At 55.4% G+C, this 23,173-nt stretch overlaps 1 protein-coding gene across 15 annotated transcripts in view; it reads left to right on the top strand.

Annotated features, from left to right (window-relative positions):
* SIGLEC1 (sialic acid binding Ig like lectin 1) overlaps positions 1-23,173 on the top strand; it is a 35,097-nt gene that overhangs the window by 4,072 nt on the left and 7,852 nt on the right. For 4 of the 15 annotated variants that reach the window (XR_016216660.1, XM_070052022.2, XM_070052019.2 and 1 more), the window contains exons 2-12: positions 6,370-6,462; positions 14,380-14,528; positions 14,635-14,994; positions 15,280-15,576; positions 16,667-16,933; positions 17,288-17,542; positions 18,354-18,653; positions 19,189-19,446; positions 21,419-21,745; positions 22,222-22,479; positions 22,663-22,965. Coding sequence is in view for 14 of the 15 variants with exons in the window: in XM_070052022.2 (XP_069908123.2) it covers positions 6,370-6,462; positions 14,380-14,528; positions 14,635-14,994; positions 15,280-15,576; positions 16,667-16,933; positions 17,288-17,542; positions 18,354-18,653; positions 19,189-19,446; positions 21,419-21,745; positions 22,222-22,479; positions 22,663-22,965 (2,867 nt within the window). In the remaining variant the exon portion in view is untranslated. Of the gene's footprint in view, positions 1-3,156; positions 3,452-6,369; positions 6,463-7,456; positions 7,590-8,419; positions 8,530-14,322; positions 14,529-14,634; positions 14,995-15,279; positions 15,577-16,666; positions 16,934-17,287; positions 17,543-18,353; positions 18,654-19,188; positions 19,447-21,418; positions 21,746-22,221; positions 22,480-22,662; positions 22,966-23,173 lie in introns of those variants that run through there. The other 11 variants (XM_070052025.2, XM_089308186.1, XM_017341744.4 and 8 more) reach the window with 11 other exon arrangements.

Here is a 23,173-nt window from a genome sequence, read left to right as displayed (position 1 = left end):
GAGGCTTCCACTTCTCCCACCTCCAGAGCATGTCTCAGCTTTTACCTGGCGGGATCTGCATGGAGCAGGGCTGGGGGGAAAGAGGCATGTGGACCAGGTTGGGAGAGGTTGTTTAAAGGAGTTTTTCAAATTAGTTAATTAAAGGGTCAGCGCTATGGCACAGCGGGTTAAAGCACCAGGCTGCATCCCATATGGGTGCCAGTTCGAGTCCCGGCTGCTCCTCTTCCGATCCAGCTCTCTGCTATAGCTTGGGAAAGCAGTAGAGGATGGCCTGAGTCCTTGAGCCCCTGCACCCACAGAGGAGACCTGAAAGAAGCTGCTGGCTCCTGGCTTCAGATCAGCTCAGCTCTGGCCATTGCGGTCACTCTCTCTGCCTCTCCTTCTCTCTCAAATAAATAAAATAAATATTTTAAAAAATTAGTTAATTAATTATTTGAAAGGCAGAGTGGCTGAGAGAGAGAGAGAGAGAGAGGAGTGTCTTTAGGGGCCGGCGCTTTGGCGTAGCAGGTAAAGTCGCCACCTGCAGTGCCGGCATCCCATGTGGGTGCCAGTTCAAGTCCCAGCTGCTCCACTTACAATCCAACTCTCTGCTATGGCCTAGGAAAGCAATGGAAAACAGCCTGAGTCCTTGGGCCCCTGTACCTGTGTGAGAGACCCAGAGGAAGCTCCTGGCTCCTGGCTTCAGATCAGCGCAGCTCCGGCCATTGTGGCCATCTGGGGAGTGAACCGTTGGATGGAAGACCTCTCTCTCTCTGCCTCTACTTCTCTCTGTGTGTAACTCTGACTTTCAAGTAAATGGGTAAATATTTAGAGGGAGAGAGAGAGAGAGAGTCTTCAATCTGCTGGTTCTCTCCTCAAATGCCACAACAGGCCAAACTGAAGCCAGGAGCTAGAAACTCCATCCAGGTCTCCCACACAGGTGGCAGGGGCCCAAGTACTTAGCCATCACCTGCTGCCTCCAAGGGTCTGTATTAGCAGGAAGCTGCATTGGAGGCAGAGTAGCCAGAGCTTGAACCTGGCACTCCAATATGGAAAGCGGATGTCTCAAATGGTAGGTTGAGCCAGGGAGCCCCAACGCCTGCCCCATAATAAGCATTTTAGATTCTTCCATGTATTTTTGTGGCTTAAAAGCCTTTTTTTTGGACGCCGCGGCTCAATAGGCTAATCCTCTGCCGTGCGGCGCCGGCACACCGGGTTCTAGTCCCGGTCGGGGCACCGGATTCTGTCCCGGTTGCCCCTCTTCCAGGCCAGCTCTCTGCTGTGGCCAGGGAGTGCAGTGGAGGATGGCCCAGGTGCTTGGGCCCTGTACCCCATGGGAGACCAGGAGAAGCACCTGGCTCCTGGCTTCGGATCAGTGCGGTGCGCCAGCCGCGGCGGCCATTGGAGAGTGAACCAACGGCAAAAGGAAGACCTTTCTCTATGTCTCTCTCTTTCTCTCACTGTCCACTCTGCCTGTCAAAAAAAAAAAAAAGCCTTTTTTGGAAAAAATTGCCAAAAAATATTCCACTGTGTGGCTGTACCACAGTTTGTGTGTCCATTCACTCGTTGGAGGGCACCTTGGCTGCAGGTTTGGGGAAATTCTGCAGAAAGTTGCTATAAACATTCATGTGCAGGTTTTGTGTGAACACAAGTTGGGTAAATAGCTAGGAGTGTGATTGCCAGGCTGTGTGGTAAGACAATGTTTAGTTACTTAAGAAACCGGCAATCTTCCAGAGTGAGGTACCATTTCACATCCCCCCACAGAAATGAATGAGAGTTCGTGTTGCTCCACACTCTTGCCAGCAAGTGGCGTCGTCAGTGTGCTGGATTTGGGTCACTCTAACAGGGATTTAGCAGTGTCGGGTTGTGGGTTTAATCTGAAACTCCTTAATGACTTGAGATGTTCATCACCTTTTCTTATGCTGGTCTGTGTGTCTTCCTTTGTGAGACGTTTGTATACATCTTTTGCCCATTTCTTCATGGGGCTGCTCGGTTTCTTATTGTTGAGTTTTATGAGCTCCTTGCATATGTGGGAACTCAGCCTTTTATCGGATGATAACTTTGCCAATATATTCTCCTAGTCCATGACTTGTCTTTTTGTTCTCTTAACAGATTGCATTTTTATTGTTTTTTCCATACATGTGAGATCATTCCACATCTCCTGGATTTATTTGCCCAATTCCAGATATCAAGAGATACCAAACAGTATCTTAGTCCTAGTTCCAAGTGTTTGAGGATCTGTGATTACTTGGGAAGATTTGACCAGTTTGGTGCAGTGGGAAATTAATTATGCTGGAAGGTGGCAGCATTAGGCATCTGGGAGGGAGCCTGATACGGGATCTGAGTGTCCCAACCCACATGTGACCACTGTGCCAGGCGCCCACCCCAGGTGTGGGTGCCTTGGCTGACATGTTAAGCACCAGGCCCCAGGCCTTATTCTGAAGGTTTAACCGCACAGTTCTAAATAACAGGCTCTACCTCTACTCCTTGGTTTCGTAACTCAAGAGCCCATCTGTGGACACCTGGTCATTAAAGCGAGGAGTGTCAATCTCGCTGTCTCGCGTCCCGCTGGGGCCGCGTTCTTGACTTTGCTCTGTGATTGCTGCCGTCCCCCTGGGGCTCCTCAGGGTTGGAGATGATCTCTGTTGAACATTAAGCCTCACTTCCATCCGCTTCGGCAGAATTTCCACCCCAAGATGAGCTAACCCTGCTGTGCTCTTGGCCACCTCTCTTCCCGTCTCCTTCTCATTTCTGTTGGGTTTCCCGTCTCATCTCCACGGGCGAAGTTTACAGCGGCTACATTCTGATCTGTACGCGCAGTGCCATCCGCCAGGGTGATTCTGAGCACGGTGAGCTCACCAATAGTAAGATTCTACATTGTTTACTGCAGGGCCAAGTCATGAGCTCGCTCCTCTGAGGAGGAAACCGAACACCGTTCCCTCCATGCCCTGCTGCCGATGGTCGCCTTTTCTAACACAAGACAAGGTCAAACGAGTTCTCTTTTCTTACACTCCGCTAATTGCTGAGAATTGTGCCTCGCATGTGTTGGCTTCATGTTCGGTTTCTGGAATCGATCTTGTTGTTCCTGGTTTTCTGATTTCTTTCTGGGAGCGGAAACAGATGCCTTCCTCATCCTATCACCGCGAAGTCTGCTCGCCACACACCCCTCCCCTCGCCGGGGGCTTTGTAGCGCAGGGAGGAAAAGCAGCTGTCGCTGTGTCCCTCCAGCCTTCCTCCCGTGGCCCCTTTCTTTCCAGGGAGCTGCTGCTCTCCCTGCCCAGTTAGGAGATTTCTGTTTTTGTCCCCAGTTACAGTGTCTTTAGGGGTGGGCTGGTAGGCAAGGCCTGGCAGTCTGCCTGGGTGGTGGCTCATCTGAGGGCTGGACACACAGCTGAGACACGGATAGTCGGAGCCTTTCTGTGGCATTTGATCAGTGGAGCAGAGAGAGAAGCGCTCACCCCTTTCTCTTCAGGTAAGGCTTGATTCAGGGGACTCCATGCTATCTGCCTTCAGTGTTGTGTTCCTCCCTGGCTCCCCCTGGTGGACTGTAAGAGCAACGCGCCTCTCTTCTGTAGCAAAGGGGAGGGAGCCAGTCCCACCAATCCACAGAGGCAGAGGATACAAGACGCAAGGTTTTGTTTTTTTGTTTTTTTGTTTTTTTTTTTTTTTTTTTTACCATAAGAAAAGTGAATTAATTTTGAAAACTACCACAAATGTTCACATTCCTTTGTTTTGAGTTTCTTTTTATTTCAGCAATTCTGTTTTAAGTTTTCAATAATTATTTTTTGCTTTTTTTCAGTTTCCTCTTTAAAAATTTATTTATTTGAAAGAGTTGAGAAAGAGAGGGAGAGAGAGGGAGAGAGATAGAGAGATAGAAAGAGAGACAGAAAGATCTTCCATCCACTAGTTCACTCCCCTGATGGCTGCAACAGCCAGGGTTAGGCCAGGCTGAAGTCAGGAGCCAAGAGCTTTATCTGGGTCTCCCACATGGGTGCAGGGGCCCAAGCACTTGGTCCATTCTCTGCTGCCCCACCCAGGCCATTGGCAGGGAGCTGGATTGGAAGTGGAGCAGCTGAGACATGAACCAGCGCCCATATGAGATGCCAACGTCATAGGTGGCAGCTTTACCTGCTATGCCACAATGCCGGCCCCTCAGTTACCTCTTTTTTTTTCTTTTTAAGATTTATTCATTTATTTATTGGGAATGCAGAGTGGCACAGGGAGAAAGAGAGAATCTCTTCCATTTATAGTTCACTCCCCAGAGGGCTGCAACAGCCAGGATGGGACCAGGGCAAGCCAGGAGCCAAGAACTCCATCTGGGTCTCCCACATGGGTGGTTGAGCCCCCAAGCACTGGGCCATCCCCTGCTGCCTCCCAGGGGCATTAGCTGGAAGCTGGATCAGAATCAGAGCAGCGGGGACTTGAACCCATGCTCCATTATGGGATGCCCACATAACAAGCGTTAGCTTAGCCGCAACACCGTCCCCAGCTGCCTCTTTTGGGTTGATGAATGAAATAGCATTTGAATCTTCCTTTTTCTGGATTCTCTCCTGTCCCTTGAATTACCCGTTTTCTCCGGGTTCCATTGGTTTGTTCCTAATTTATTAAAGAGAAAGTGTAACTGAGTTATGCAGAGCCCAACTCTGAAAACACCTGCCCATGTTCAAATCTCATCTCTCTGGCCCTCCACAGCCGTGTAACCCTCAGTCACCTTACTCGGCTCTGACCCAGCTCGCTGTAAGCAGAGAGGATAGCACCCATCTCAGGGGGCCGGTGAGTGAGTGAGCGAGTGTCAAACCCTCAGAGCACCGCCCGGCCCACGGCAAGCACCGCGGGGCTGTTTGCTCTTCTCAGTCCTGCTCTGTTTATGATTTCTTTCTTTCTTTCTTTCTTTCTTTCTTTCTTTCTTTCTTTCTTTCTTTCTTTCTTTCTTTCTTTCTCTTTCTTTCTTTCTTTCTTTCTTTCTCTTTCTTTCTTTCTTTCTTTCTTTCTTTCTTTCTTTCTTTCTTTCTTTCTTTCTTTCTTTCTTTCTTTCTTTCTTTCTTTCTTTCTTTCACAGGCAGAGTGGACAGTGAGAGAGAGAGACAGAGAGAAAGGTCTTCCTTTGCCATTGGTTCACCCTCCAATGGCCGCCGCGGCCGGCGCACTGCGCTGATCCGATGGCAGGAGCCAGGTGCTTCTCCTGGTCTCCCATGGGGTACAGGGCCCAAGCACTTGGGCCATCCTCCACTGCACTCCCGGGCCACAGCAGAGAGCTGTCCTGGAAGAGGGGCAACCGGGACAGAATCCGGTGCCCCGACCGGGACTAGAACCTGGTGTGCCGGCGCCGCAAGGTGGAGGATTAGCCTAGTGAGCTGCAGCACCAGCCGTTTATGATTTCAGTCTCACTACTCATGACTAATTCATCTTTATGAACAAAGGGCTGGGTTGATGGATGTTGGTGCTCGTGGGGTGCTTCCTCCGTCCCAGAGAGTGACGTGTCGGGGTGGAGAGGACCCTCTGCCGGCTGCCAGCCCCTTTGGCTGCCCGGACTCCCTGTAGACAGTGCACTCCGGCTCTGGCCTCGGTGGTGCTGTGTCTCTAGTCACTCTTGGGCTCCGGTTGCCTCTGCCCCGCCCTGTCTCTCTCTGATCCCCGTGCAGTTGAAGCTCCACCTCTCCCCAGCCACCCTGTTCCGGGCCCTCCTGTGGGTTTATTTCCTTTCCTCAGTAGTATTGGAGGGACCAGGAGTGGTGGAGCTGTGTTCTCCAGCCGCCCTTTTGAGCCAGAAGTCAGTGTGGTGGTCTAAATGTCCCTAACTCCACCCCCTCTGCACAGATGGTGCCCCCCACACCCGGGGGCCTGAAAGTGTTGGCCCCAGCCTGCACACGGAGGAAAGAAAAGGGACGGATGGCATCTCTGAGAGGCTCTGGACTCAAAGCCCCTCCCTTCAGTGGGTTGTCCCACCGGACCCGGGACTGTGTCGGGGAGGAGGGTGGCCAGCAGTCAGAGCTTCCGCGACACTGCAGGCCTGGGAGGCCCCTCATACAAACTCTCAGGAGGGTTCCAGGTCAGAGAGGTTGAGTGACTCCCCCGGGATCACACAGCCAGGTCTGGACTTGCTAAACGCAGGACTCAAGCTCTTCACCACGGAGCTATACACGGCTCCCAGCTGCCCCAAAACGGGCGGGAGCGCGGGTCCCGTCCCAGGGGTCTCCCTTGGGCTACCACGGCCTGAGCTCCCCACACCTCAGAGGACAACTGTGCCTGGAAGTCGGGGCAGCAGAGGGCTCTGGCGCCCTCTGCGGGACGGAGGAGGCTCTGCAGAGACTGGCTCGGAGGCGGACAGGGGCCCGGGGAAGGAATCTGGTCGGAGGCAAGGAATGAATGACTGAATTATGATCTTCCTAGGACTTCCTTTCCCCTGCTCCTGAGTGATGAGCCCTCCGTCTTTACGTGGCCACGGCATCTAGGACCATATGAGGAACTTGTGGCTAGTGGGAGGTAAGCAGAATGAAATGTGCAATTTAAGGCATTATCTTAAAGTAGGAGGCGTGACCTGCGTTACCCCTTCCTCCGCCTGCAGTCTGGGCTGCTGCTCTCACGGGCCGTGGGCTCTACTTTCATTATGGCTGTGGAATTGCTTTCTCTTGGATGCCAACACTCACTTGGAGGAAGGGAGATAAACTTCTATTCTGTTTAAATCATGGTTACTTGAGGTTTTCTGTACTTTTACAGTCAAATTTTTTTGCAATCGAAGAATTTTGCCCTGGACAAATTCCCTACCAGTATCTGGAATGAGAACAATGGTGCCCACCTCACAGAGTGTTTGTGAAGGTTAAGGGCATGGATTACAGCGTGACCTATTGAGACATTCCCTAGGAATGTTAATGTAGGTATGTAGGCTGCTGTAGACTCAGAGAAGTGAGAAAAATAATGGCTAGACGGCGTAGATAAGTCTCTGTTCTCCTTCCCCTAAAGAAAGGTAAGCAAGTTGGCTGGATGTTGTTCTGGGACTTAGGCATTGCAACAGTTTGCTAATGCAGTTAACAAGTAACCACAGAATTGTCAGCGCACCCAACAGTGAACGCCCGCCCTTGGCTCAGGTCTGGCTAACGTGGCTGGGCTCCTCTAGGCTTTGTTGCAGGTGCTGGGTGGGCTTGAGGTCTGCGCCACACATATCTCGTGCTCTTTGGACCAGCAGGTTAGCTGGAGTATACCCTGGGCAAGGCAAGGGGAGGAACACGGGAAGGAAGGCCACCCAGGATTTATGTCTTGTCCACTCCTATCCATTGGCCACAGTCAGCCTCGTGGTTAAGACCTAAATCGGAGGGTGGGATATGCTTCCACCACTATGCAGCCATGAGGAAGATGCGTATGTACAGTGGACTGAAGGGTTGACACCAATATGTCAGCAACCCATAGGCCTAGAAGGAGAGAGGGGAGGACCAGCTATGGAGGCAGGAAGCAATGGCATGAACTCTTTGTGTTTTATCCAAGGTGGAAACGACCCAAGCAAGAATGACAAAGAGAAGTAGAGTGGTAGAAACCTGGTCTCTCTCTGTGGCCTGAGGCTTTCAAAGTGGAATGTCACCAGACATGGCTTTGGGCCACAGTGGCACGGAATCCGGGTTGTACTCTTGTTTCAGTTTCTGTGGATTTGTCCACAGGTCCAGGGGCCTGATCCTCGGGGCTGGGCACCTTGTCCATGCAGGTGGGCAGTGGCTGAGTTAGGCTGAGTTGTGCAGTTCCAACATGTCTCTTGTACCTGGGATCGCTTAGAGTAGTTAGTGTGTGCCCCATTTGTATGTCAGGAACCTGGCACATAGTAGGCCCTCAAGAAAATGGGCTCCAGGGTTTTAAAACAGTGACTCATCTATGGTAGGGTCTTTCCTTTTCTGCCTCAAGGTGTGGGTGAAAGCATAGGACAGTGGTGGGGGAGGGGGAGAAAACCAGCCTGGGGGGTGTTGGGTGTTGGAGCCCCAGGGTCCCCCACAACTAGGCTCAGCTTCTTGGAAGCTCTCAGAGAATCCAGGCAGCAGCGGGGGTGGGGGTGAAGGATGGCCACAAGGGACTGGAAGGGTAAATGCCTCAGTCTGGGCCCTGGAATGCCCAGGGCATTGCCTCCTTCCCAGCTGTCGGGGAGGAAGAGTGAGCCATCCTCAGTCTCCCGCCAAAGGCCAAGTGGCCAGATGGAGAGCGTGTGGACGTGGCTGGGGAATGGGGTCCTCCTTGCCCCTCTGTTTCTCACTTGACAGTGAGAAGGCTCCAGCGTGGCTGTAGATCACACTTCTGCTGATTCAAGTTCCAAAGTCCTGGGCCTTCCTGGGGCCTTCCCCTGCCTGGAGGCTTTGCTATCTGGGTATTGCACAAGGCCTGAAGCTGCCTCCCTAAGCAGCCTCTGTGCTGGGCGTAGAGCTGGGGCTTTGGGAAAAGAGGAAGCGGCCCCTGAGACCATGTTCTTCTCTTGGAGCAGCTGAGCTCTGGGTGCAGCTGCTCCGGGCTCCTGCGCTCCTCCCCGTTCTCTCTGCCAGTGCACCAGCCCATCAGCTACTTCCTCCTGTGGAGCAGGTACTCCCCCCACCCCCCACCCCGGGCCTGGAGGGTGCTAGGCATTCGGAGCGGGGCTGAGTTGTGACTTGCTATGGAGTCAGTTGGGTGTGAATGCTGGGCTCCAAACCAACCTGAGCCAAGACACCAAAGCTGTACTCGTAACCCAAATCCCACCTCCACCCCAAGTTCTCCCCATCTCACAGCCCACTAACCATCATCTTCATCTAAGTCCAGCCAATCTGTCATCCTAACCCCAACCCCGATCCTGACTCTGTCACCCACTCCCCAGCCCATCCTGCACCAAATCCTAATTGCCACTTGCACCAACTTCCACTTTCACCTCACCCAGCCCGATCACTCTGACCTCGCTGTCAATCCAATTCCATCCTAAATCTCAACCTCACTATCCCCCTGAATCCAGCCCAAGCCCAGCCCACTCTACTCTATCCCTCACTCTAACCCTAATCTGTTCCGCTTCATTCATTGCTATTTCATCCATCTGCAGCAGGGACCCCCCCCACCACCACTCCGTTCTGTCCCACACAACTTGGGGGAATGGGAGCCCCAGCTAGCACCCTTTGGAGCCAGCTTAAGGAAGGCAATGTGAAATTTCTACTGCTCATGTCAAAGCCATGGATATTACTTATGAATCCCATAATTCAAAATTAACATTTGGCCTGTGTCGGGGACTTCCTGCTATTTTGAAGATACCCGTCTGTACTCTGACTTCCTGTGTGTAGGCCAGGGCTCTCCAGCTGGCCACAAACCCGTGGCCCGTGGCCCTCCTTACCCAGCCCGTAAGGAAGTTGGAGAGGAGTCCTGGTGTTAGGAAACAGAAACTGAAACTTACTCTCGGCCACAGCTGGTGGCAGGGAAATTGCTTCCCCACCACCACCACCACTTCCTCTGCTTGACCTGGCTTCTGGGACTTGGTGCCCCAGCTCACTGTCCCCAGACAATCTGGGACCCTTGCTCACCTGGGCAGCAAACATGGACTCCCACCATGGACCAGGCCACCCCAGCCCAACCTATACAACCCATGCCAACTCTAGGAGCGGGGGTTTTAAACTCTCTTTAGAGTGCTTAGACTTGGAGACACAAGGATGAATCTCAGGAATTTCCCATCTAGGGGGTCAATGCTGTCCAAAAGGGTCGTTGCCCGAGGGAGGGGTGGTCCTAGGGTGGGAGAGCTCTCGTGCCCTGGCAGGGCAGCACCCACTTTCCCGCGATCCAGAATTATCCATTTGCCACCAGGGGGCGCTGAGAACCCTCCAGGCCACCGGGCTTTCAAACAGGCACAAGGATCTCCCCTCCCAGGGTTGTCCCCACTCTTTCTTTTGCCAGGACAGTCTTCTGAGCTGAGAATGGCCCTTGAGGTGGGACAGGCTGAGCCAATAAGCTGGTCTGGTGGGACTGACCCCTTTGGTGTTAGGGCTACACGTGTGTAACTGATGGGATTCTGGAAAGGCCCTCCCACGTGCTCCATTCTGGGATCAAGTTCAGATCCAGTCCCTCCTCCAGGTGCAGCATTGCCTTTGCAGATCCCCAAGTGGGAGAAGCAGGGGAACTGGGGACAACGTAGACACATCTTACTGGTGAACCTGGCTGCCAAGGAGCTGACCCTGACACCCTGTGCGGCTCTGGCCCCAGGGCCACACCTACCCCAAATGCGCCCAGGCCACAGGCCCAGTATGGAGGCTTTGGGCACATCTTCCTGGAAGAGGAGTGGGCCTAGGACTGCCCTAAGAACTAGGGACCAGCTGCTGAGCCTCTGCAAGAGGCTAGACCTGAAGCAGCCCAGCCGGAGGTCTGGGGCCCTGAGGAGCAGGGTCCTTCCCATCCTGACCATGCATTTGAGATGCTCCCTGCTAGGACATCTTGTCTACCATCTGCCCTGGACTAAGGTCCACTTGGCCCCATCCAGGGCCCCTCCTCAGGTGTATCCCTTGGTAGCCACCAGAGTCAGCTGAGCCCAGCCTGTGAGGCAGAGGGGCTGGGGGCTGAGGGCTGGGAAGTGTCATGGGTTTCCTGTCCCCACTTCTGGCCTCCGGGGCCCTCCCTCCCTCTGTTGAGTCAGCACCTAGGACCGGAGAGGACTGAAAAGTTGGCAAAGTGTGTGTGTGAGGGTGTGTGTATGTGAGAGAGTGCGTGTGTGTGTGTGAGTATGCATGTGTGAGAGTGTGTGTGTGTGTGAGAGGGTATGCCTGTGTGTGAGGGTGTTGTGTGTGTGAATGTGAGAGCATGTGTGTATGTGTGTGAGGGTGTGTGTGTGTGTGTGTGTGTGTGAGAGGGTATGCATATGTGTGAGGGTGTTGTGTGTGTGAGGGTGTGCGTATGTGAGAGTGTGAGTGTATGTGTGTATGAGGGTGTGCATGTGTGAGGGTGTGTATGTGTGTGAGAGCATGTGTGTATGTGTGTGAGGGTGTGTGTGTGTGTGTGTGAGAGGGTATGCATATGTGTGAGGGTGTTGTGTATGTGAGGGTGTGCGTATGTGAGAGTGTGAGTGTATGTGTGTATGAGGGTGTGCATGTGTGAGTGTGTGTATGTGTGTGTGAGAGAGGGGGTATGTATGTGTGTGTGAGAGGGTGTGTATGTGTGTGAGGATGTGTATGTGAAGGTATGTGTGTGAGAGGGTATGTATGTGTGTGAGGATGTGTATGTGTGTGTGAAGGTGTGTATGTGTGTGTGAGAGAGGGGGTGTGTATGTATGTGTGTGAGGGTGTGTATGTGTGTGAGGGTGTATGTGTGAGTGTGTGTGTGAGAGTATGTATATGTGTGTGTGAGAGGGTGTGTGTGTGTGTGAGGATGTGTATGTGTGTGTGAGAGGGTGTGTATGTGTGTGAGGATGTGTATGTGAAGGTATGTGTGTGAGAGGGTGTGTATGTGAGGTGTCTGTGTGAGCGTGTATGCGTATGTGTGTGAGGGTGTGAGGGGATATGTGTGGTAAAATGTACCTCATATAAAACTGATTGCTTTAACTGTCTTCAAGTGTACAATTCAGTGGCCGTAAGTACCTTCAAATTGGTATGTAGCCATCACCACAAACTCCAGAACATTCTCACCATTGGAAACAGACTGCACTGGGGAAACACTGACTCCCCCCCTCCCCCGCCCCGTACCCTCTGTTCTGCTTTCCGTCCCTTGACCTTGTGATTCAGGAGAATCACACGAGAGTTACCCCTGACATCTGGTGGATTTCCCTCAACATGGTGTTTTTAAGGTTCTCTCTTGTGGCTGATTTATACTCGCTTGTGTGGGTGACCACAATGTGTTTATCCGTTCATCCTTGGCCAGTCACGTTCTGGGCACGTGGGTGCGGCGGTCCCTGTGTCCCCGTTTTCCATGCACTGGGACGCAGTTAGGAGCGGAGAGGCTGGGCCTTGTGCTGATTCCGTGCTGACTTTTGGAGGACTGCCCGGCTGTTCCCACAGCTTCTGTACCATTTTGCATTCCCACCAGCAGTGCATAGGGTTCTAATTTCTCCTGTCCTTATCACGTTTCTTATTTTTTTGTTTGTTAATAGCCATTCTAATGGATGTGACGGTAGCTTCTTTTGATTTTTAAAATTTATTTATTGGAGTGAGCACTGTGGGGCAGTGGATTAAGCCACCATTCAGGACACCAACATCTCATATCAGAGAGCGACTTCAAATCATGGCTGCTCTGCTCCTGATCCAGCTTCCTGGCTAATGCACCCGGGAAGCAACAGAGGGTGGCTCAAGTATTTGGTTTCCTGTCACCCCTGTGGGGGATCTGGATGGAATTCCTGGCTCCTGGCTTCAGCCTGGCCCGGCACTGGATATTGTGACCCACTCACTTGAGACATCACGGCTGGCCTCCCAGGAAGCTTTACTCAAGAATGGCACGTGTGTACACTAACTTGTGTCAACTTCTAGAACAAAGACTCTCCCCTTGTGGTTTTAGTTTGCATCACCCTCTGTGGCTAATGATGCTGAGTGTCTAGTCATGGACTTGCTGGCTATCAGTCTATCTCCTTTGGCGATGTGTCTACTCAAGTCTTTGCCTAGAATTTCATTGGGCTGTTTTGTTGTTGTGAGTTTTAAGATTTCTTTATGTGGTCTGGAAATTAATCCCTTATCAGATGCATGATTTGTAAATATTTTCTTCTATTCTGAGGGATGTCTTTTGTTTACTCTCTGGATAGTGTCTCTTTTTTTAAGATTCATTTTTAATTATTTTTATATACAGAAGATCAACTTAGTTTATACTAAGTAAAGATTTCAACATTTTGCACCTACATAGACACACAAACTATAAAGTACTGTTTGAATACTAGTTTTACTGTTAGTTTGCATAGTACAACACATCAAGGACAGAGATCCTACATGGGGAGTAAGTGCACAGTGACTCCTGTTGTTGATTTAACAATTGACACTCTTGTTTATGGCATCAGTAATCACCCGAGTCTCTTGTCATGAGCTGCCAAGGCTATGGAAGCCTCTTGAGTTCACAAACTCTGACCCTATTTAGACAAGGCCATAATCAAAGTGGAAGTTCTCTCCTCCCTTCAGAGAAAGGTACCTCCTTCTTTAATGGCCCATTCTTTCCACTGGGATCTCACTCACAGAGATCTTTCATTTAAGTCATTTTTTTGCCACAGTGTCTTGGGTTTCCATGCCTGAGAAACTCTCATAGGCTTTTTAGCCAGATCCAAATGCCTTAAGGGCTGATTCTGAGGCCAGAGTGCTATTTAGGGCATCTGCCATTCTGGATAGTGTCTTTTAATGTATAAACACTTTGTAATTTTCATAAAGCCCAACTTACTCTTTTTTTTTTTCAATTATTGCCTGTGGTTGTGATGTCATACCTAAGAAAGCATTGCCTAATCCAAGATCATGAAGATCCTCACCCATGTTTTCTTCTAAGAGTTGTATAGCTTTATTTCTATGTGTTTCTGGCACTTCTCCCATTTCAACTCAGAGAGCCCTCCTCCACCTGGCACGCGTGGCAGGATGGCTGCCATCTTGTGCATGGTATACTGCAGGCACTTAACTCGTATTTGTAGGATTTGTGGGACCCTAATGCCACCTATCCCACCCAGACCTGTTCTATCCCTTCCGCACCCCTACTCTGAACCCCTAAGATCCATACTCTCCCTCACCCACTGAGAGAACCCCTGAGTGCCTGGGGGGCTCTGCTGCACTGCAGGTTACACGTCCTCTGTCCTAGGTCCTAAGAAATGGGTATTCACAAGCTGCCAGGGACAAGGCAAGCACAGAGATGGCCCTGGGGTGGCCACTGGGACCCCAGAGGGGAAGGTCCGGCTGGAAGTCACCTTCATGCCTTATCTTGAACACTGAATGAGGCTTTGCTAGGCAATGGTCATCTGTGGTGGGGACGGAAGTGGGCAGCTAGGGAGCCCTGGGGCAGAGAGGACTGGCCCCAGGAAAGTCTCAGGGAGAAGGAAACAATGATCTTTTATATCACATGAGCAATAGGGAGCCACAGAAGGTTTTTGAGCAGGGCACTGACTCACAAAGGCAGCGCCGTTATAGCCTGTAACAGGTCGGCTTGTTGATAGGAAGACAAATCTCGAGGAAGGAACCATCCTTCTCATTGGGCACTCTGGAGTAAGCCACTGGGCCTCTCTGGACTCCAGTTCCTGTTGCCTTGGTGGGGGTGGGGAGCAGGAAAGTGTGGGAGGAGGGAGAAACCGCTGTTCATCTGCTCTGGGGTGGGGTGGTTGAGGGGCTGGGAAAGCAGAACTTGGGGTGAGGCCAAAGGGGCACACAGAAGCTTCCTGGACGCTCCTGGCTCAGTCAGAGCCAGAAACGTGGGCTCCTGGCTCCCTGCTGGTGGCGGCCCCGCAGGTCCTTAAGAGTCCTGTCCTCTCTCCGGCTTGGCCAGTAGCAGGCGGCACAGAGAGCTGCAGCAGCCCGAGCTGTCCCAAGGAGGCCCTGGGCACCCAGCCAGCCTCTTGGACATGAGAACCAGCAGAGAACCTACCATGGGCTTCCTGCTCCAGCTGCTCCTCCTTGTCTTGCTCTTCCCGCCAGGTAAGTTCCAGCGGCCTCGTGGTGCTCTGGGGCAGAGCAGAGGGCTCTGCGGTGCCCCCTGGCCTGGCTCTCCCTCCTCTCCCCGCCTCTCACTTCACTCCTGCAGGCCGGACCTCATGGGGCGTCTCCAGTCCCGAGACTGTGCAGGGCGTGAAGGGGTCTTGTCTGCTCATCCCCTGCATCTTCAGCTTCCCTGCGGACGTGCAGGTGCCCAACGGCATCACGGCCATCTGGTACTATGACTATGCGGGCAAGCGGCAGGTGGTGACCCACTCCGCGGACCCCAAGCAGGTGGAGGCGCGCTTCCAAGGCCGTGCCCAGCTGCTGGGGAACATGGAGCACAAGGTATGCAACCTGCTGCTCCGGGACCTGCAGCCCGAGGACTCGGGCACCTACAACTTCCGCTTCGAGATCAGCGAGGGCAACCGCTGGTCGGATGTCAAAGGCACCTCGGTCTCCGTGACGGGTGAGAGGTGGGGGGCTTGGCCGCTGCCTGGCTGCTTCTGGCCCCATTTGCTCACAGACCCATCCCCTGCCCTAAATCTACCCCCTGCCCAATCTCACCCTCAATTCTAGCCCCCGGCCCCAGCCACAGCCCTGGTCTCCCTTAACATTCTTCCATGTTGGGCTGGGGGTGGAAAGCAGCCTCTTCTTCCCCTTGCAGCCCCCTGCCCAGGGTCTCCCCTCAGCCAGAGGGAGCTCTCAGATGTGGCAGAAGGGGAATCCTGAGCATATCTGTCTTTGTCCTCAGAGGAGCCTATTGCGCCCACCATCACCTCCCCCGCAGAGCTGCGTGAGGGCATGGCTGTGGACTTCAACTGCTCCACGCCCTACGCGTGTGTGGAGGAGAAAGTCAGCCTGCAGTGGCAGGGACAGGACAACACCCGCTCCGTCACTTCCAACCACCAGCGGCTCGAGCCCACTGGCATCATTCACCTGGAGACCCTCCACACGGCTCTGACCTGGCAGGACCACGGCCGGAGCCTGCGTTGCCAGCTCTCGCTGGCCGGCCACAGGGCACAGGCAGAGATCCACCTTCATGTGCAGTGTGAGTGTGCAGGGGCCACACCTCGTAACCGTGCACCACATGGGTACCAGTTCCTCCTGCAGCCCAGAGAGACAGAGCCCTCCAGCACCGGCAGGGTGGGGCAGGCTCAGTGGTGTCCTACCTCCTGCAGGCTTCCAAGGGGCCTGTTCTTGAGGCCAGGCTGGGAAGAGAGGGGGAGACACAGGGGTTGGGGAATAGGGGCTCCCGGCAGCTTTGGGAGGCAGCAGCCAGTGGCTGGGATTCAGCCCGCTCCAAGGGTGCTGGGGAGTTGCGGTGTCCCCGCTTCCTGCCTTAGGCTGCATAAGTCACTCTTGACCATGGCGATCAGGGTGCACCCCACAGGGCTCAAAGTCCATCAGCAGGGAGAAAGCTCAGGCGGCCATTGGCTGTGCCTCGTCCCGTCTCAGTAGAGCGGGGCAGCCTGCTCTGGAACAACCGCCACTCGCAGGCATCAGGTTGCAGCTCCCTCACAGGTGGGCAGACGCCCACAGGTCACCTGCCTCCACCGTCTCCACTTCCTCACCTGTGTCGTGGAGACAGCGATACACCGTTCCTGTCTCCTAGACCTACGTGGGGGATGGAGGGAAGCAGGGTGAGGGGAAGGGAAGGAAGCCTGGCACAGAATAAGCGCCTGAAACTGTGAACTGGTGAGCTCCGTCACACACAGAGAGAGGCTTCGGAACAAGGTGGAGAGAATGAGGTGCCTTGTATTGTTGGCCCCTTCCTTACAAAACGGTTACCTTGTCCCGAGGGCCTGGCCTCTTGCGGACAGTGACTGCAGGCCACTAACGCAAGCCGCGTGGTGCCTCTGGCCCTCAATGGGAAGAGCAGCGGCAGTGGGCAGTGTCCTGATGCTCAAAGCCATGGAAGGCAGGCAGGGGGAGGCCAGGCCAAGCCGCACGTTTCAGGCTCTCAGTGGAGAAAGGAGGGATCAGGATGTGTCAGGGGTAGGAATGAGGTTTTTGTTTGTTTGTTTGTTTTTGCCTGGGTGGGCTTCCATGGTGCAGTTTTGAAAGGGAGGCAGGCAGAAATGTACCAGCCCCTGTCTCTCCCCGTGCACCTGACCCAACCCCCGCATCATGCCTTGCAGACGCTCCCAGGGGCGTGGAGGCCCTGCTCAGCCCCTCGGGGCGGAACATCCTTCCAGGTGATCTGGTCACGCTCACCTGCCAGGTGAACAGCAGCTACCCCGAGGTGAGCTCCATTCAGTGGACCAAGGACGGGGCTCAACTGGAGGCCAGGAGTCGCGTGCTGCAGTTGCCCCAGGTGGCCTGGAGCGATGCCGGCATCTACACCTGCCAAGCGGGGAATGGCCTGGGTTCTTCGGTCTCACCCCCTGTCAGCCTCCATGTGTTCAGTGAGTCCTGGGTGAGCCTGGATCTTGACCAGAGGACGGGGAAGGGTCCAGGCTACTGGGGCTGAGAGCAGCTAGGCCGGGGCACAGCCAAAGGCTGGCATGGTCTGGTGCCTCCTGGGATGCGAGTCCCAGCCCTGCCTCTCTGTAAGATGGGTGACAGCATGGGGTCCGTGTCGAGGGGACCCTGCAGAACAGGACAAAGCGGTTCAGGGCGACTCCAGGAGGTTCTGCTGTGGATGCAGGGTGGAGTCTAACGTGCACAGATCAAAGCTGATTGGCTGCTACCAGAACTCTGAGGGCTCTGGACTGCAAGTCACCTGGAAGCCCCCAGGGAGCCCTGTGCTGCCCTTGCAGTGGCTGAGGTCCAGGTGAGCCCGGCAGGCCCCATCGTGGAGAAGCAGACGGTGACGCTGGTGTGCAACACACCCAGAGAGGCCCCCGACGAGCTCCGCTACAGCTGGTACAAGAACCACGTGCTGCTGGAGGATGCCCACACTCCCACGCTTCTGCTGCCCTCGGTCACCAGGGCCGACACCGGCTTCTACTTCTGCGAGGTGCAGAACGCCCACGGCCGCGAGCGCTCTGGCCCCGTCAGCGTGGTGGTCCGCCGTGAGTGGTCGGGGGGAGCTCCTAGGGAGGGCTGGTGTCTTGGGTTATGGAGGCCCCGCTCTAGCTAGATGAAGACTCTGCAGCCAAGCTGGCCTTGGGCCGCCAGCCCCAGCTCTGCACGGCTGGGGGAGGCTTGGCTTGGCCCTCCGCGAGCCTCTGTTTTCTTTCATTTAAAGGCAGTCTCATTTGTGAATAAGTTGCAGTTTATGAAAAGTTGCAAGAGCAGCGCAAAAAATTAGACCTAATTCTGGAGTCCATATTAAAATGTCACCAGTTAACCCAGTAATATCTTTTAGTGCATATTTGTTGGGGGTCCAGGATCCAAGCAGGTTCATGCATGCGTTCAGTCACGTCTTCATTCCCCTTTCTTCTGTGACAGCCTCGCTGTTTCCACGTCTGTCTGGGCACTGAGACATGAAGAGGACAGGCCAATCATTCTGTGGCCGTCCCTGTGTGTGTGTGTGAGTGTGTGTGTGTGTAGATGGAGACTGAGCACCGTGCCCTGGACACGCATTCCTCTAGGGGGCGCCCAGGGTCAGTTTGCCCCATGCTATTCACTCTGACCACCTGGCTAAGGTGACCCAGCCAGGTCTACCACCAGGTCTCTCGCCTCTAAGGTGGGGACCGTGATCCCCACTTGGAGGGTCATCCTGAGGAGTGGCTGGGACAGCAGAGTGATTGGCCCAGCCTGGTTCAGCAGGCACTCAGAGCTCCTGGGCTTGCCCCCAGCGAGGTGAAGGGCCGTGGGCTCATCTCACAGGGGATCAGCCCCTGGCTGAGGGTGACAGATCTGTCTCTGGTCTCCACACAGACCCGCCCCTCGCCCCAGAGCTGACTTCCTTCCTGGAGATGCAGACAGGGCTTGTGGGCATCCTCCACTGCTCTGTGGTCAGTGAGCCCCTGGCCACCCTGGTGCTGTCGCACGGGGGCCTCATCCTGGCTTCCACCCCTGGGGAGAGCGACCCTGGCCCCCGCTTCAGTGTCTCCTCTTCTCCCAACTCCCTGCACCTGGAGATCCGAGACCTGGAGCCGGCCGACAGTGGGGAGTACGAGTGCTCGGCCACCAACGCCCTGGGAAATTCTACCTCCACGCTGCACTTCCGTGCCAATGGTGAGAGGGGCCCGGGTAGGGCCGAGGGGGTAGTGGAGGGAGCCTGAGGAGGAGACCTAGAGGACTCAGAACTGAGGAGCTGAGCAAGCTGGTGAGGTTGCATTAAAGCCCTGGGCTATGCAATCATACCAACGTCAGAGCTTCCTGGAAGCCAGGGCAAAAAGGGAAATGTGGAATGGGCTGTGTTGTTCCTTTGGCCCACACGCTGAACTTGGAGGGCCCTTCATAGGCCTGTGTTTATGTTTTTATATCAAACTTTGGTGGCTGGTTCTGTGTTAGCAGGAAAAGAGAGCAATAGGGTCTTCCTGACCCTCCTTCTGAGGCCACAGTAGGCACAGCGAGTTGATGAAGCCAGGTTCTAGATGCGAGCCTGGGCTCGGGCTTGAAGTCCTTCTCAGCTGTGCCAGTCACGACTAACAGACCCAGACTGGCGTTCACGGCAGATGCTCCACACCTGCCTGCAGTTGCCTGGGGAGGTTTGAGGCCTGAGGGCTTCCCTCCCAGCCTCCCCAGCCCCTTCTCCCTCTCCCACCAGCGGCCCGCCTCCTCATCAGCCCGGCAGCCCAGGTGGCCGAAGGGCAGGCGGTGACTCTGAGCTGCAGGAGCGGCCTGCCATCTACGCCCGACACCCGCTTCTCCTGGTACCTGAATGGGGCCCTGCTTAGCGAGGGGCCCAGCAGCAGCCTCCTGCTCCCCGCCGTCTCCAGCTCCGACGCCGGCTCCTACCACTGCCGGGCCCAGGACGGCCACAGCGCCAGCGGCCCCTCCTCGCCCACTGTCCTCACGGTGCTCCGTAAGTCGCCTTGCCACCGGCCACTGCCTGCGGCAGGGAGGCTCAGCCCTCGGGAACCCACCGGCCACCCCCTCCTCCTCTAGGTCCCCGTCCGGCCCTGGGGTCTACTTCCAGAGGGTAGTCACAGGCCTGGGCCTCTCCACCCAGGGCTGAAATTTGTGGAATGCAATTGGGGTCCTTCCCATCTTCTGCATCTTACCCTCCAATCCCAGCCCTTCTGGGCTCCTCCGCTCTTAGCCTCAAATCCACCGTGGGCCCCACCCCCAAGCTTTGTTCTCCTGGTGGCCCTTGGTTGCCCTGCTCCTACGGGGGTGCCCACGCCCCAGAGGCTGTGCCCTCATGGGCTCCATAGGCACACTGTTCAGCACAGGACCAACCACCCCTTCTGCGTGCTGTCGCAGGTGGGCGCTCCACCTTAGCCGAGGGCTACGTAATGTTCATCATGGACTTCCGTTCCAGAGGCTCTACAGAAGCACAGGGATGAGCTGGAGCCGTGTGCTGGTGGTGCGAGACAGCAGCTGCCTCTGCAGGGGTTCCCGAGAGAGATCATGTGGGAGCTTTGCCTTTGGCTCGCTCGCTCTCTCTCTCTCTTTTTTTTTTACAGGCAGAGTGGACAGTGAGAGAGAGAGAGACAAAGAGAAAGGTCTTCCTTTTTCCGTTGGTTCACCCTCCAATGGCCGGCGCACCGCGCTGATCTGAAGGCAGGAGCCAGGTGCTTCTCCTGGTCTCCCATGGGGTGCAGGGCCCAAGCACTTGGGCCATCCTCCACTGCACTCCCTGGCCACAGCAGAGAGCTGGCCTGGAAGAGGGGCAACCGGGACAGAATCCGGCACCCCGACCAGGACTAGAACCCGGTGTGCCAGCGCCGCAAGGCGGAGGATTAGCCTAGTGAGCCGCGGCGCCGGCCCTCTCTCTCTTTTTTTAAACAATATTTATTTCTCTATTTTTATTTTACTTTATGTGAAAGATAGAGACAGAGAGGCAAAGAGAGATCTTCTATCCATTGTTTTACTCCCCCAAATACCCACAACAGCCAGGACTGGGCCAGCCAAAGCCTGGAGCCGGGAACTCAATCCAGGCCTTGCCAGTGGAGGGCGGGGACCCAACGACTTGAGCTGTCACCTGCTGCCTCCCAGGGTGTGCCTCACAGGCAGCAGGGCGAGGACTGAAGCCCAGGCATCCTGATGTGGATGCAGGCGTCGTAACCAGGCTTGCCCTTGCTGGCTCTCTTGACCATCCGTCTCAGGAACCTCTGAAAAGAGATCAATTGAGCTGTTGTCTGGTACAACGGGAGCCGGTTTGGAGATCAGAGAGCGCAGGCAGGGACTTGGGGAAGGCAGCCTGGTAGGTGGTGGGTGCAGTGTGGAAGAAGCAGGTCGTAGCTCAGGTCACAGCTCAGTGCAAGGAGCACGGCCCGGATCCCACCCACCCTGGCCCGTTTGCCCTCACGCGTGGGCAGCCTGCCCGGCTGGTTGGGGATATATTTTGTTCAGTGTGTTCTGAGGGCCCAGCCAGACTGGAGCGGACCTGCGGGGCTGCACAGGGGCGAGTGCTCTGTTATTACAGTGAGATACCCGAGGTAGCTGAACTTTATAAGGAAAGGGGTTTATTTTGGTTACGAATATGGAGGTTCACAGTCCAAGATCAGGCAATGGGAGGAGCACTGGTTCATCCCCTGGTAATGGTGTTCCCGCTGGCAGGGTCCCAGGGCAGTGCAGAGCCTCATAGGGCAAGACACAGGGAGCAATCATGTGTCTGTCTATGTGTCACACCTCATAAAGCCACCAGGAATCGATCACGGAGGTGCCACTCAAACTGCCTGATCCAATCAAATCTCTTCCCAAAGGCCCCACCTCTAAACGCCATACCTGGTTTTGCCAACATGAGACTTTGTGGTTTAAATTCCTGAATGCATTCAGGAGTCAAATCATACCCAAGGCATAGCACGGGCCCATGTTCTTGCTCCCTACAGACCCCCCACGTCAGCCCACGCTCACTGCCCGACTAGACCTCGGCGCTGCCGGAGCCGGGGCTGCACGGCGAGGCCTCCTGTCATGCCAGGTGGACAGCGACCCCCCGGCCCAGCTGCGGCTGCTCCACAAGGACCTTGTGGTGGCCACCTCCCTGCAGCCGGAGGGTGGCTGCAGCACCTGCTCCCAGCGCGTAACAGTCACCAAAGCCCCCAACCTGCTGCGAGTGGAGATTCACAACCCGGTGCTGGAGGATGAGGGCGTGTACTTGTGTGAGGCCACCAACACCCTGGGCAACGCCTCGGCCTCCACCTCCTTCAATGCCCAGGGTAAGTGGTGGCAGGTGTGTGTGGGGGTGGCCAGGGGGCCAAGGGCTGGAGCTCTGGACTACTCCTCTTCAACCCCCGCTCTGAGGAGGGTCCAGCAGGAGAAACCATGTCTGTGCAGCAGTGAGAGGAGGCAAAGCTGCTCTCCCTGACAGGCGTGGGGTCCCCAGGAGCCTGGCAGCCCCCTCCACAGCAAAGAGGCCGAGGCTGCTCCTTCCTGGGCTCTGTGCTTAGGCGGATCTCTGAGAAGGGTTCTTCAGGGGGACAGGGGGGGCCCCTCGTGCACCTCCTCCTTTAATGCACCCCACGTCCCCACTGGTGAGCTCATTTGTGCTCCTCCCTCCACCCTGTGGGTACCCCAGGAGGTCTTCCTACCCCTCTCCCTCTAGGACAGGAGCCTGGACCACTGAGTCCTGGGGGGCGAGGAGGTGGTCCAAGCGAGGCCTGTCCCAAGTGAGCCTGTGCTGCCCGCCCCGCAGCCACAGTCGTGGTCATCAGACCATCGGACACACTGCAGGAGGGTGCAGAGGCCAACCTGACGTGCAACGTGAGCCAGGCAGCCTCCAGCAGCCCTGCCAACTTCTCCTGGTTCCGGAACGGGGAGCCATGGGCTCAGGGTCCACTGGAGACAGTGACACTGCTGCCAGTGGCCCGAGCCGACACTGCCCTCTACGCCTGCCGCATCCTCACGGAGTCCGACACCTACTTGTCGGCTCCCGCGGTCCTGACTGTCATCTGTGGGTGATGCATGAGGGTGGCCTGGGCCCTGGGAGGGTGGGGGAGTAGGCTGAGGGGCACAGGGCCGGGCATGGGGGGGAGGGAAGCCAGGGGGGCCTTGCCTGTGTGTGGGAGGGGCGGGGGAACCACGGTACAGCAGGCTGTGATCGGCTGCATGGCCTGAGCTCCCCCCATCATCACAGATCCCCCAGACCCTCCAAAGCTGTCAGCCCTCCTGGACATGGACCAGGGCTACATGGCCGTGTTTGCCTGCACCGTGGACAGTCGTCCCCTGGCCCAGCTAGCCCTGTTCCATGGGGAGCACCTCCTGGCTGCCAGCCTGGGACCCCAGCTTCCATTCCATGGCCGACTCCAGGCCAAGGCCACGGCGAACTCCTTGCAGCTGGAGGTCCGAGATCTGGGCCTTGGGGACTCTGGCAGCTACCGCTGTGAGGCCACAAATGCTCTTGGATCAGCCAATGCCTCACTCTTCTTCCAGGTGCGAGGTGAGTATCAGTTCTCTGAAGACATGGTGCATTTGGGGCTCTGGACGGGCTTTGGGCTGGGGGCTGTAGATTTGTGCAGAAACATGAGTCTATTTTTTGCCTGAGTTGGGAGATCATTTCCAGCCAGCAGGTAGAAGCCCTCCCATTGCCACCAAGATGTCTGCACCCATAACTGTAGCTACCACTAGGGGGCAGTGGCAACTGCACA

Source organism: Oryctolagus cuniculus, chromosome 11, assembly GCF_051225735.1.
Source record: "Oryctolagus cuniculus isolate XC-2025 breed Fujian yellow rabbit chromosome 11, ASM5122573v1, whole genome shotgun sequence".
NCBI classification, from domain to species: domain Eukaryota; kingdom Metazoa; phylum Chordata; class Mammalia; order Lagomorpha; family Leporidae; genus Oryctolagus; species Oryctolagus cuniculus.
Note: the sequence above shows the minus strand (reverse complement) of the source record. Positions and strands in the feature narration are given on the sequence as shown.